Below are 12,219 nucleotides of genomic sequence, written 5' to 3' on the forward strand. Positions count from 1 at the left end.
CTGGTGATCTTCTGTTCTTGCCGCCTCTACACCATGTCCAAACAGTTATTTATAAAGTTTTCACTCATTTTAACCAGGTGGAAACTACGACAGCAGGTTTGATGTGGACAAGGGCACTGGAACCATCATTGTTGCAAGACCTCTCGATGCAGAACAGAAATCTAATTACAACTTGACAGTGGAGGCAACAGATGGGACAAGATCTATCAGCACACAGGTAATTGAATTGCTAATGAAGTGTTTAAAAAGAATTTCTTTTGTATGCTTGTGGCTGCAGAACATATTCTGTATACCGAATTCACTTAAAATTGCTTTACCTGAAATTCTACCTTATGGCAACAGCTGGAAGGGTTAATATACAATAGGTAAAAATACAATGAAAAATAGAAAATACATTAGCATAGTTTGATTCCTAGCAAATACATTAAAGAAGCAATTTAAAGGCAACAAAGCCCAGTGGCCACTGAGGACAGCAACACTTCAGAAGACTCTTATAAACACATTAACTGTTCACTGCTAGAATGAATTGGCCTGCACTGGGCTTACACCGGCATCGCTGGATAGGAAACCTCAAAGGTAAATAGTGCAGTAGATTGTCAGGAAGAGAAAAAAGCCTTCTCGCTGTTACTGCTTAAAGGGGTAGTGCACCAAAAAAAAAAAATTCTTTCAAATCAACTGCTGCCATGAAGTGCCAGAGATTTGTAATTTACTTCTATTAAAAAATCTCAAGCCTTCCAGTACTTATCAGCTGCTGTGTGTCCAGCAGGAAGTGGTGTTTTTCTTTCCTGTCTGACAGTGCTCTCTGTTGCCTCCTCTGTCCATGTCAGGAACTGTCCAGAGAAGGAGCGAATCCCCATAGAAAACCTCTCCTGCTCTCCAGACTGGAAATAATACCACTTCCTGCTGGGCATACAGCAGCTGATAAGTACTGGAAGGCTTGAGATTTTTTAATAGAAGTAAATTACAAATCTCTGGCACTTCATGGCAGCAGTTGATTTGAAAGAAAAAAAATTTCGGTGCACTACCCCTTTAAAGATAGCCACAAAATTTAACCATTTTTTTGTCTAGCACAAATACAGGTAATAGAAAACCAATGCATTTGGGTTTAGGAATATATATTTTGGAATAAATATTGGACAATTGGAAAAACCCCATACACTGTATACTGGCAGGCAGTGGCTGGTCCAGCTGACAACAGTATAACATGTATGGGGACCTTTAGGCTATGTTGAAATAGGATTTAATTGCAATATTCTGCCATTGGCCACAATAAAAAAAGGAAATGTATACTCTTTTGCAGTGGCAAAATGTAGAAAATCTGCTGTGTTGTCCTATACTTAAACAAAAAACAAAGAAAACAAGACTATTCTCACCTTACAGTAAGACAGGTGCCTCAAGCTAAATTTAATGCATGCTCTGGGACCTATTTCCAAAATTCCAAAATAACCAGAACCCCAGGCTTTTTCAAAGGCTTTTAGGGACTCTTTGAAAAATACTTACTGCCATAATCTTCATCTTACATTGCAACATCTTATACCAGTAGTAAATAGTGATAGGTACCAATGATATAAATATTTGTTCAACCTATAGCCATTGTTCAGCCTACAGCATCCATGTATTGTGAACAAATAGTGAAGGTATAAGCAGCTGCCAGACGCCTTTAGTGGGTGCTTATCTATCTTGAGAAAAAAAAATAAAAAATTGGGCAGTTAGAAAGAATATGTCTGATCCTTCTATCCCCTGATATCATCTGTTTGAACTGAATGGGGAGGCCCCCATACACATTAGATATTTGGTCGGTTTAGTCAATCTTGTTAGGCTCAGCCAGCTCGTTTTTCTAATGTATATGGGAATGTTAATACAGCAGCCACTGTTCAACTGAAAACTAAGCATTGGCAGAACATTTCTACTCCTTGGAACCCATAAAGTGATTATTTAGGCTTTATTCACATGTTCAGTAATTTTTCAGGACCATATATTCTGTCTGCAATCTTGGTCCACAATCCGCAAAAAATTGGTCCGTAGCAAAAATGGGAAGGTACAGAACAAATTGCAGATCTGTAAAACTCTGGATAGTGTAAATAGCCCAATGAAAATCAAAATTCCATTATCCTAAATTATGGAACGTGTGAATAAGGCCTTAATGTTTCACCCTTTTAAAGGTGGCTTCCAGTCTATATGATCCAAATGGTGTTGCTCCTACCAAACCACAAGATCCTCACCCAGCTGTGACGTGGCTGGATATAGGTACAGTCACCTGGACACATGCAGCTATTACATATATCACACTGACTCTTTTTGTTTGGCCATCACCAGATGCCCCAACTCAGATCTTAGATCTAATGATTTCCAAAGGCAAAGATTTAAAAACATGGAGATTAGAAGAACAGCAGAGCTGACTTTATGGCTGGGGTTATAGGCGCAGTAATTCAACAACATTCGGCTGTTAGAGTTCTCACACTGGCTCCTCTATTATTGGGGCATCACCAGATCTGTAGCTGATTGTCGCTCCTAACTAAGCACTAGAGATGTAGTGGTTTACAAACACAATGGTTAGTTAAAAACATCAGGGTTGACTTGCAGCCTTGCTATGGACTTGAATGGGACTGAAATGCCTAGGCTATCTCTGCTGCCTCTGCTGAGGAAGTGGCTTTCTGCTGGGAAAGAGCATAATGCCCTTTATAGAAAAGCAAACAAAACAGAGCAAGAGAATTGCATTCATTTTCAAAGTTTTTTGACATTTCTTACAGTGGTAAATCAGCAAAGAAGACAATGAGTGAAAAAGTTCAACAAAATTCGGACATGCTGGTATAAAGAATACAATATGTGTAAATCAGAATTTGTCAATGATTAACTGAAACATTCCTGCCCAGATAGATTTTTGTTGCCGGGCCTGTAACCTTTTGATTTGATTTAATGTGAGAACACTTAAGCAATCTGACATCCCTCAGTGCTTTTTCTTCCTTTTCTTGCTAGACTTCGGCCTTTTTTCCTGTAATGCATTACTATCTCTGCATGTTCGCCGCGGCCTATGGAGAGATTCCTGTACAGGCCTGGATCTTCCCTAGCTAAATTTAACATTTCTGCCATGGTGTCCAAAACAATAGCACATCTTTTGAAACATTGCCGTTCTGGGCTGTAGAATCCCCCTGTGAGATTTTTTTTTCTTTAGCATTTTGAGTTATTTGTACAAACCTCTGAAGAGTAGAATAGAGGCTCAGACTTACTGACTATGGAAGGGCATCCAGGGTCACTGGAGCGGTTTTCAGTAGAAAAGTGAAAATATTCAGATCTCTTGTGAAAGCTACAGTTTGTATTATAAATTAAACATGTTGCTGCCCACAGAAGGGCTGTAAGTGCAGTTGTACTCGTTGGAACAGATTGACTACTTGACCTTTGACTCAATATTCTTGGCTAATCAATCCAATCCCTTCCTTCTTTTCCTATTAGGAATAGATCAGTAATTGGACAAATATCCATATTCAATGAAGTGTAGTATATGTAGCTTTTAAAAGGGATGGCAGAAGGAAGAAAGTCATGGCAGAGTGTTATTTAAAATGATACCTCTTTATTATTATTATTTCTTTCCCAACTGGCTTATCTTGTACATGGCACCCCATCTATCCATACATTGCATGAAGCAATATAGAGCAACCACCAACCAGACTGCTTAAAGGGGTTATCCAGGCTTAGAAAAGCATGTGCACTTTCTTTCAAAAACAGCATGACTCTTGTTTCCAGTTTGGGTGGGGTTTTGCAATTAGTCTTTTTTAGTTCAATGAAACCAGGCTGCAACACCCCACCCAAACTAGAAATGATAGTGTTCCTGTTTCTAGAAGGAACGTGAACCAGCAAATGATATAGAATAGACATCCTCAAATTTTATGTGGGGTGAAATTTGTTATTTAAAACTTTAATAGGTCACAGAGATACAGTACATATCAAAGTTTTTGATTGTTCAGGGTCTGAGTGTTCAGACCACAACTGATCACGAGAATGAACTGGGAGAAGTACATGCTTACTGAGTTCACCACCGGCTGTGTGTCACATGACCTAGATAGATTCCCAGTGCAATCCCTTGGAGAGGTCCAGGTCTTAGACACAGAAGAAGAGCATGTCCCTGTCAAAAATTGCAGTGCATCATAACAATGGTGCCTGGTAAACCCCTTTCATTGTAATTTGGTCTATTTAGCTTTCACAATGGTAGCTATCATTTTTTTCTGGCAAATTTAATTAAATTAAATTAGAACCAAGCCTTAAAGGGACACTAAAGTGCATATGAAACCAGCTTTAAGCATTTTCAGGTAAAATGATGGACATGTTCTGCAAATAACAGGAGTTATTTTGCATAATATGTCCATTATTTGACCTCAAAAAGTTGTGGGTACAACTATTAGTACAAATACTAATAGTACTGTAGTTACCTTAGGTTGCTTTTCTTTTTAACATTGGCTAAACTTTCAAGTACAGTACAGCAGGTGTGGGAAATCTGCACAGTTAATATCATTTCTAACATATTTTAAGTTAATGTTTTCCTGAGTTTCGGTTTTGGACATATTTTTCCTTTAATGTGTTATTTATAGTCATTTGAAATAATTAAAATCAACATAAAGAAATGACTGTTCACAGGACTCTCATTAGTATTTGTTTAGCCAACAAGTATGGTTGTCTCCATTATAGTAGTCTTTTATTATATGTAATTAGATTGGCCCATACATGTGTAAGTGTTCTCAGAGCAATGTTCGATAGAATGCTTATGTGGTTGCTTACTGTAAATATGGATTATCAAGCTGCTTTTCTTCCTAAACTTTCTTTGTGGATTTGTGCCATAAATGAGCTGCCGATCCCCGGTTCACCCGCACTGAGCCCATGGTTTAGACTGTTGAATAATCAGAGGGATTTACCCAATCAAGAATTCAGAGAATGCGCTCAGTGTTTGCAAATCTTAATTAACACGCATTCCTCTAAGTAACCGGACTGTGCTCTATGCAGCAGTAGGTGCCAGTGCTAGGAGCTGGAGAACTGCTTACATTTTCAGTTTTTATACCACACTGCTGTACAACACCTCCAAGGTCAAGGTTATAGAAGTATTTAAGAAAGACAAACAAATTATTCAGCAAATTTTGCTTATTTTGTCTAATTCTACATCTGAATTTCCCACGCTGTGTAGATCATTGCATTTTTCCTCCCTAGAGTGTCTCATGTTTTTTTAAGGAAAATACTCTCTTTCAGGACTGTGATACTTTGTCTACAGATCTACCATTATATAATGTTATTAGTTTATGCTATCAAAGACATCGATGTGAATAAGAATTTGTTGAAATATGTTGAAATATGCCTGGATACTTAAAAAAGGCATGGAATTAAAAGGGGTACTCCAGAGGAAAAACTGGTTCTAAAAAGTGAAACTGATTTGTGAATTACTTGTATATAAATAATTCTTCCAGTACTTTCCAGCTGCTGTGTGGCCAGGAGGAAGTCATGTAGTTCTTTCCTCCCTACTGCCACCTGTGTCAGGCACTGTTCAGAGCAGGAGAACAGAGGGGTTTGCACCAGCTCTGGACAGTTCCAGACAGCAGTGAGAAGCATGTCATATTTGAAAGAGCTACATCACTTCCTTTAAGGCATATAGAAATTGAACTAGAGGGCTTGAAATACCCCTATTAAGATTTAAACACATTATAACAATATAGATCAAGCTTTATAGCTTCAATATACTCTTTTTAAGTGACAAGGAAGGTTTTTATGACATGGGAGATCGTCTTGGTTCTCAAGACCTGCAGCATTTCAGTTTACTCCCATCTGTGACACTTGGCATGCTACAATAAAAAAAATAATAATCTGCAATTTCAGTGCTTGGGTCAGTTTCTAGTTTTATGGAAAACAAGAGGAGTGAAGTTTAGTGAGGCACCAGTCCAAGAAAAAAAAGTAAGGCCACCCCACCCATTGCTGAGAAAATTTGTTGAGGGCAGAGACTGAGAGCAGCAGATACTCTGTAGGAGCGAAATGTAGTAAAAGTTAATAGACAAGGACATTTATTGAAGTTGAGATTGAAGGTGTCCAGCAATGACATATTGTAGAGTACAAGGCTATGCTCCCACTAAGTAAAATATCAGCGGAACGTGGCCGTCTCATTGAATAGACAGCCACCAATAATGATTATAATTATTATACATTATTAGCAGCTGTCTGTGAAGATGGGAACGTAGCCTTCAATGGGAAGGGAGATTTCAGTGGTAATGAAGACAGCGGAGTAGGCAGTATCGGTGATTCATTCTGTTTATAAGCAAGCAAGCAGGCGGTCTTTGGTATTTAGTTAAATAAACTGTTATTTGGTCAACTTTGTAATGCATAGCAAGTAATCCCTTGGTACCTGCTGATGGAGAGCTGATCTCATAAATGTGAGAAAGGGAGTGTCTCTGTCCTTAGGCCACCAGATTGATATGACCAACTAGTTATGAGTTTAGCATTTTTTTATGTATATTACCTAACTACCTTACAGTGTAAATTAATTAAAAACAAACTGCTGTAAAGTAGGTCTGAAAAGCAACAATTTTGAGTCTGAGGCCCGGATCAAACACAGTAATTTTAGGGGGGGGGGTTCCATATTAACGTAATGCACTTTACGGTAATTGGCATTTCTCTTTATTCTATAGGTCAGTCTGAACACAGTGATATGCATGTTTTCTAACGTTTTACAATTTTTATTAGCAGAAAAGCATTTTTTTTTCAAACAGGTAAATTAAAAATGGCCCTATTGTAACTGTTATAGCGCTTTTATTTTTTCACCTATTATTATTTATTTATTTATAAAGCGCCCTTAATTCCAGAGCGCTATATAATAGATGGGAGTAACAAGCAGGAACAATACAAGATCAACACACTACATAAAGGCAAAAGCCAGGCTGGTACATGGGGGAAGAGGACCCTGCCTGCGAGGGCTTACAACATATGGGGTCATATGGAGCGTCATTTTTTGCGCCATGATCTCTAGTTTTTATTAGTAACATTTTTTTAGATCAGACGTATTTATCACTTTTTATTATTTTTCATGCAGTTCACCATGTGGGAAAATTTTTGTTTTATTTTAATAGATCGGACGATTACACACGCTATGGTATATTATATGTTAATTACCTTTATTATTTTTATGTATTTTATGTATAAAATGGGAAGGAGGGGGGTAATTTTCACTTTTATTGGGGAAGGGGCTTTGGGACATTTTTTAAAACTTTTATAAATTTTTTTTACACTTTTTAGGTCCCCTTAGGGGACTTTTACATCAATACATTAGATTTCATACACTGATCACTGGTATGCCATAGCACAGCAGGGATCAGTGTTATCGGCAATCTTCTGATAGAGCCTGCCTGTGACCTGTGGCAGACTCTATCAGAAGCTCAGACTGCACAGAGGTAAGTAGTATACCTCTGGCAGTCAGGCAGTGTGATCGAGAGCCTCGCAGCAAGTAACAGGAAACACTTAATTGTGACGCGAACACTGCATTTAAGGGGTTAATGGCGGGTTGTCGCGCGATCGCAGAGGCCTGCCATTGAGGGTGAGGGCCCGGCTACTGATAGCAGCTGGTTCTCACCACTCTGAATCGAGCTCAGCTCCTGAGCTCAATTCAGAGCGCGGCCCCCTGATGCGCCAAGTCCCAGGCAGCAGGAGCGTACATGTACGCCCGCTGTCCATAAGGGGTTAAAGTGCATACGCTGTATTAAAAAAAAAAAAATTAAAAAAAAAAGAAGCTAATTCCAATGTTAAAATTAGTTTACTGTTTTTTTTAATTCAGCGAATGATTGTCAATAGACTTTAATAAAACCCTTTTTTTTTTAAATACTGCTTTTTATTTTACTGATGTTTTGTGTTTATATTACTTTATATTATGAGTAATAATAACCCTTATTAGGGGCTAGATACACAGAGGAAAAAAAGCAATACAAATCATATATATAATTCTTCTTATATGTTCTTTTAATGATATTGTGCTGTAAAAAAGTTGGATTTGTGAAACACCATAAACACCATAACATATAAATCAATCAGTCTCTCTCTCTCTCTCTATCTATCTTGCTGGAACATTAGAAAGTACTTTTTTCCTAAACCTTTAGTTAAAAAAAACCTCCAAGTCTTCTTAGTTTAGCATAGCAATGTCTGTTATTTGTCATTTATTTCTGGCAAGGGACTAGTGCAGAAATCTATCACCCATATCATCATGCAAATTCCTTTCTTCACTTGAGTGACATATGGCTAAAGCTGGACACAGACGTGTTCTAATCTTTGGATGAAGGTATCTATTCCCCCATTAACATTAATGTTTGGCTAGATTGACCGTGAATCTTAATTCTGTAGAAGAAGTGAAATGATTGTCTGCCAAATACTTCTGGCCCAGCTTACCTCAAGGGAAAAATAGAGTTAGACAGGAAAAATCCAGCCTGGTCAGTGTATTTCCCTTTGGCATCAAACATCACAGGAAGGCTGTGACAGTCCTATAGGCATTGTACCAACAAATATCTAATATCTATGGATAGGCTTCATGTTGGGCAGGTTGTTCAGTTAAGCATGTCTTGCTACTAGAGATGAGCGAACCTCAAGCATGCTCGAGTCCATCCGAACCCGAACTTTCGGCATTTGATTAGCGGTGGCTGCTGAAGTTGGATAAAGCCCTAAGGCTATGTGGAAATCATGGATATAGTCATTGGCTATATCCATGTTTTCTAGACAACCTTAGAGCTTTATCCAAGCCACCGCTAATCAAATGCTGAACGTTCAGGTTCGGATGGACTCGAGCATGCTCGAGGTTCGCTCATCTCTACTTGCTACATTAGCAGCTTCTCATTTGACAAATAAATATGGGTAACTTGTTATGAGAGAAGTACGGTGGCATTCACACACGTAGTAGAAATGATTAGAAGCCAGGGCTGCGATAGCTATTGTTATACTGAGAAGTCATTTTTTCGAAGCACACAGCAGGGAGCCTCTTTGAGAACACAATAGCTAACTTGCATTCTGTTTGGTAACAACACAGCTTAAAATGTCAAACATTTTCGTCTCTTGAAGGACTATTACATCTAAAATATAATGGCTCTACGGACAGGAAAATAATATCTATACAGAAAATGTAAACCTAAGACCGATGTGAATGGTCTAAGAATGTAATTATGGGCATTGCGGTAACTCAGTGTTTAGTATTGTTGCCTTCAGAGGAGTGACTATAGTGGAGAGGTTGCAGTATACCTGGGCCCTAGGGCTTCAGGGGCCCAAATTACTATTATTGCTATTCATGTGTTGTTACTTCACTTTGGTTATTTATTATCCATGTGTAGCGATAATAATGTGTACATTTATTCAGTTTATAAGTATATGAGGTGCAGAGGTTGTACTTGGGAACTGGTGCCTGGGGTCACCCATTGGTTCCTCTGCTACAGAAGAGGTTTCCAGTGCTATAAGTTGCCTATTAAGTTGGGGTACCCAGTTACAGGTTTTGCAATGGGGCCAGGGGACATAAAATAACTCTTTTGGTTGCCCGAACTCTTTTAAAACAGAACTCTAGCAAAAAAAAAAAAAATAGCTTTATCCCTTAAATAAGAAGGAAACCCTGTATACGGAAAGAAGATATCGCTTTGTGACAGCTATTTTACCAAATGACAACTAGCTGGGGAGTGGCTGCCATTACCAAGGGAAATATGATCATTCATAGTGCTCATTCCTTTAATCAGGTGACTGTGCTATCACTTCTAACCTGCTATTTGTTACCAAAAGAAGTAGGTAAAAGGAAAAAAAATACTATTCTACGAAGTTCAGGGTTTCCCTAATTATACAACCCTGTGTAAGAGAACTCATCATTAGGGCAGTCCCTGATGGCTTCTGCCTGTTCACCAGCCTTGATGGTTAGAGTTCTCCCTATACCCAAAAGAGAGGAATTTATCAATCAAGATTGGTGGGGATGGGAGAAGCTTCTAAAAACTGCCCGATGGTTTAGGTAACATGAAAGCAATTACAGATTTCTTTAAAAAAAATGTAAGTTTCATTATGTATATTTCAATTGTTGAACATTGTAAATATTATATATAGGCACTGGCAGTTTTTCCTTAAAGTGTCACTGTCGTTAATTTTTTTTTTTTTTTTTTTTGCAGAAATCAATAGTCCAGGCGATTTTAAGAAACTTTGTAGTTGGGTTTATTAGACGAAAAATGAATTTTTATCATGAAAAAGCAGTTTGAAGCTCTCCCCCCTGTCTCCATTGGTCTCCTATGGAGAGAGAAAGTAGAGGCACCAAAACAGGACAACAAAGAGTTAATTCACATCAGGGCTTTCTCCTCTGCAGTCACCACTGACCTCTCTGACCTCTGAATAGCACTCTGAATAGCTCCCCCGCTGAGTAATCCTTTGTTCTCAGCTCTCAGCTGCACGCTAATCTTGCTCCTTCCTCCTCCCCCCTCCCCTCTCCATATCTCAGACAGGATCCGACTGATGAAAAAACAGTCAAGATTTCCTGATTCTGAGCAGTGGATGACAGAAAGGAGAGGAGGGGGGGGGACCTGGGAAAAGGCTTTTTACATGCAGATAATGGCATATTTGCCTAATACACCCAATTACAAAGTTTCTTAAAATCGCCTGGAGTATTGATTTCTGCAAAAAAAAATAAAAAAAATAACCACAGTGACTCTTTAAGGTATACTTTTCACAAGGTCTGGACCTGGTGCTGCGTACAATCCATTTGCAGCCAGAAACATGCCACGTTGGTACTGTGTGTGACCCACTTTCTGAGCGTATTGGAGTCACGTGCATAAGCCTGGCCATTTCCACGAATACCCATACTTCTGGTGGCAAATGGATTGCACGCTGCATGGGATCCAGACTACGCGACAGGTACACTTTAAGCTTAAAGGATTTTAAGATACTTTTTTTTTTTAATTATTAGTTTCATTTCACGTTAACAGTTTTACTGTTTCCCAATAGGGAAAATTATTTCAATCTCCTTAGTTCATAAAAAGATGAACACAATAAAGCAAGATTCCTATTAAGCTTACTCAAATATGGAAATCTTTACTATCACACTGTTGCTGATTCAAGATGTCTTTTGCTTTTTTATCTACTATATTAAGTCTTGAATCTGCCTCTTTCAGGTGTATATTAAAGTGATAGATACAAATGACCATCGGCCACAGTTTTCTACCTCAAAGTACGAGGTTCTGATTCCTGAAGATATCAGAACAGAAACAGAGATTTTGCAAGTGATTGCTACAGACAAGGATGAAAAGAATAAATTGATATACACCTTGCAAAGCAGCACGGATCCGGCTAGTCTTAAGAAGTTTCGGATAGATCCCGCCACTGGCTCCTTATATGTTATTGAAAAGTTGGATCATGAAACTGCACAACAGCATATTCTCACAGTGATGGTAGGTCCTAACACATCTTTACTTGATATGTATTTGCATATCCACACACCACTGTGATACCTAAGCAACCTATGCAAGGTTGTATCCATTTTCTCCAACACAATGCACAAATAATACTACTTTAAATAAAGTGGTAGATGGACTTTATCAAAAACATGAGAAATGTCATCATTGCATTGATAAATCCCCACTTTTGTGTATAGCTAAGAACTAGAACTATACAGATCCTGCGTTTGCATACTAATTTGGCATTAATTTTTCAGGTACGAGATCAAGATGTGCCCGTCATGCGTAACTTTGCCAGAATTGTCATAAATGTGACTGACACCAATGACCATGCTCCTTGGTTCACAAGCTCTTATTATGAAGGCCGAGTATATGAATCTGCAGCAATTGGATCTGCTATACTCCAGGTCACAGCTTTGGACAAAGACAAAGGAAAGAATGCTGAGGTTATTTACTCTATTGAGTCAGGTATGTGTTATGGATTATTGAAGCAAAGCTCAGCAGGCTGCCATTGAATGTGTGGCTTCCACAATGAAACCTATCACCATATAAACAAAGCAGATAAATATTGGCTGTGGGACCAGCGGTGTGTTATAAAATTGACTAAAAGTTAATGGAAAATAAACAGAAATAACTGCAAATCAATTTGCAGTGAGAAATTATCCATATACATGCATGCATATCTTTCTTCTATCCTGTGTCCATATCCATACACATGTTAAATAGGAAGGTTATATATTCTTTGCTTGTTTTTAACTGAGAATTTTTAGTTTAGTCCGGGCAAATTGTTAAAAAAAAAATGCTT

General features: G+C 38.3%; 1 protein-coding gene across 4 annotated transcripts in view; it reads left to right on the plus strand.

Annotated features, from left to right (window-relative positions):
- FAT1 (FAT atypical cadherin 1) overlaps positions 1 to 12,219 on the plus strand; it is a 198,390-nt gene that overhangs the window by 118,739 nt on the left and 67,432 nt on the right. For all 4 annotated transcript variants that reach the window (XM_069977704.1, XM_069977703.1, XM_069977705.1 and 1 more), the window contains 3 exons: positions 78 to 217; positions 11,133 to 11,408; positions 11,672 to 11,882. In XM_069977704.1, the coding sequence (XP_069833805.1) occupies positions 78 to 217; positions 11,133 to 11,408; positions 11,672 to 11,882 (627 nt within the window). The remainder of the gene's footprint in view (positions 1 to 77; positions 218 to 11,132; positions 11,409 to 11,671; positions 11,883 to 12,219) is intronic.

The sequence above is a fragment of the Dendropsophus ebraccatus genome, chromosome 7 (assembly GCF_027789765.1).
Source record: "Dendropsophus ebraccatus isolate aDenEbr1 chromosome 7, aDenEbr1.pat, whole genome shotgun sequence".
Taxonomy (NCBI): domain Eukaryota; kingdom Metazoa; phylum Chordata; class Amphibia; order Anura; family Hylidae; genus Dendropsophus; species Dendropsophus ebraccatus.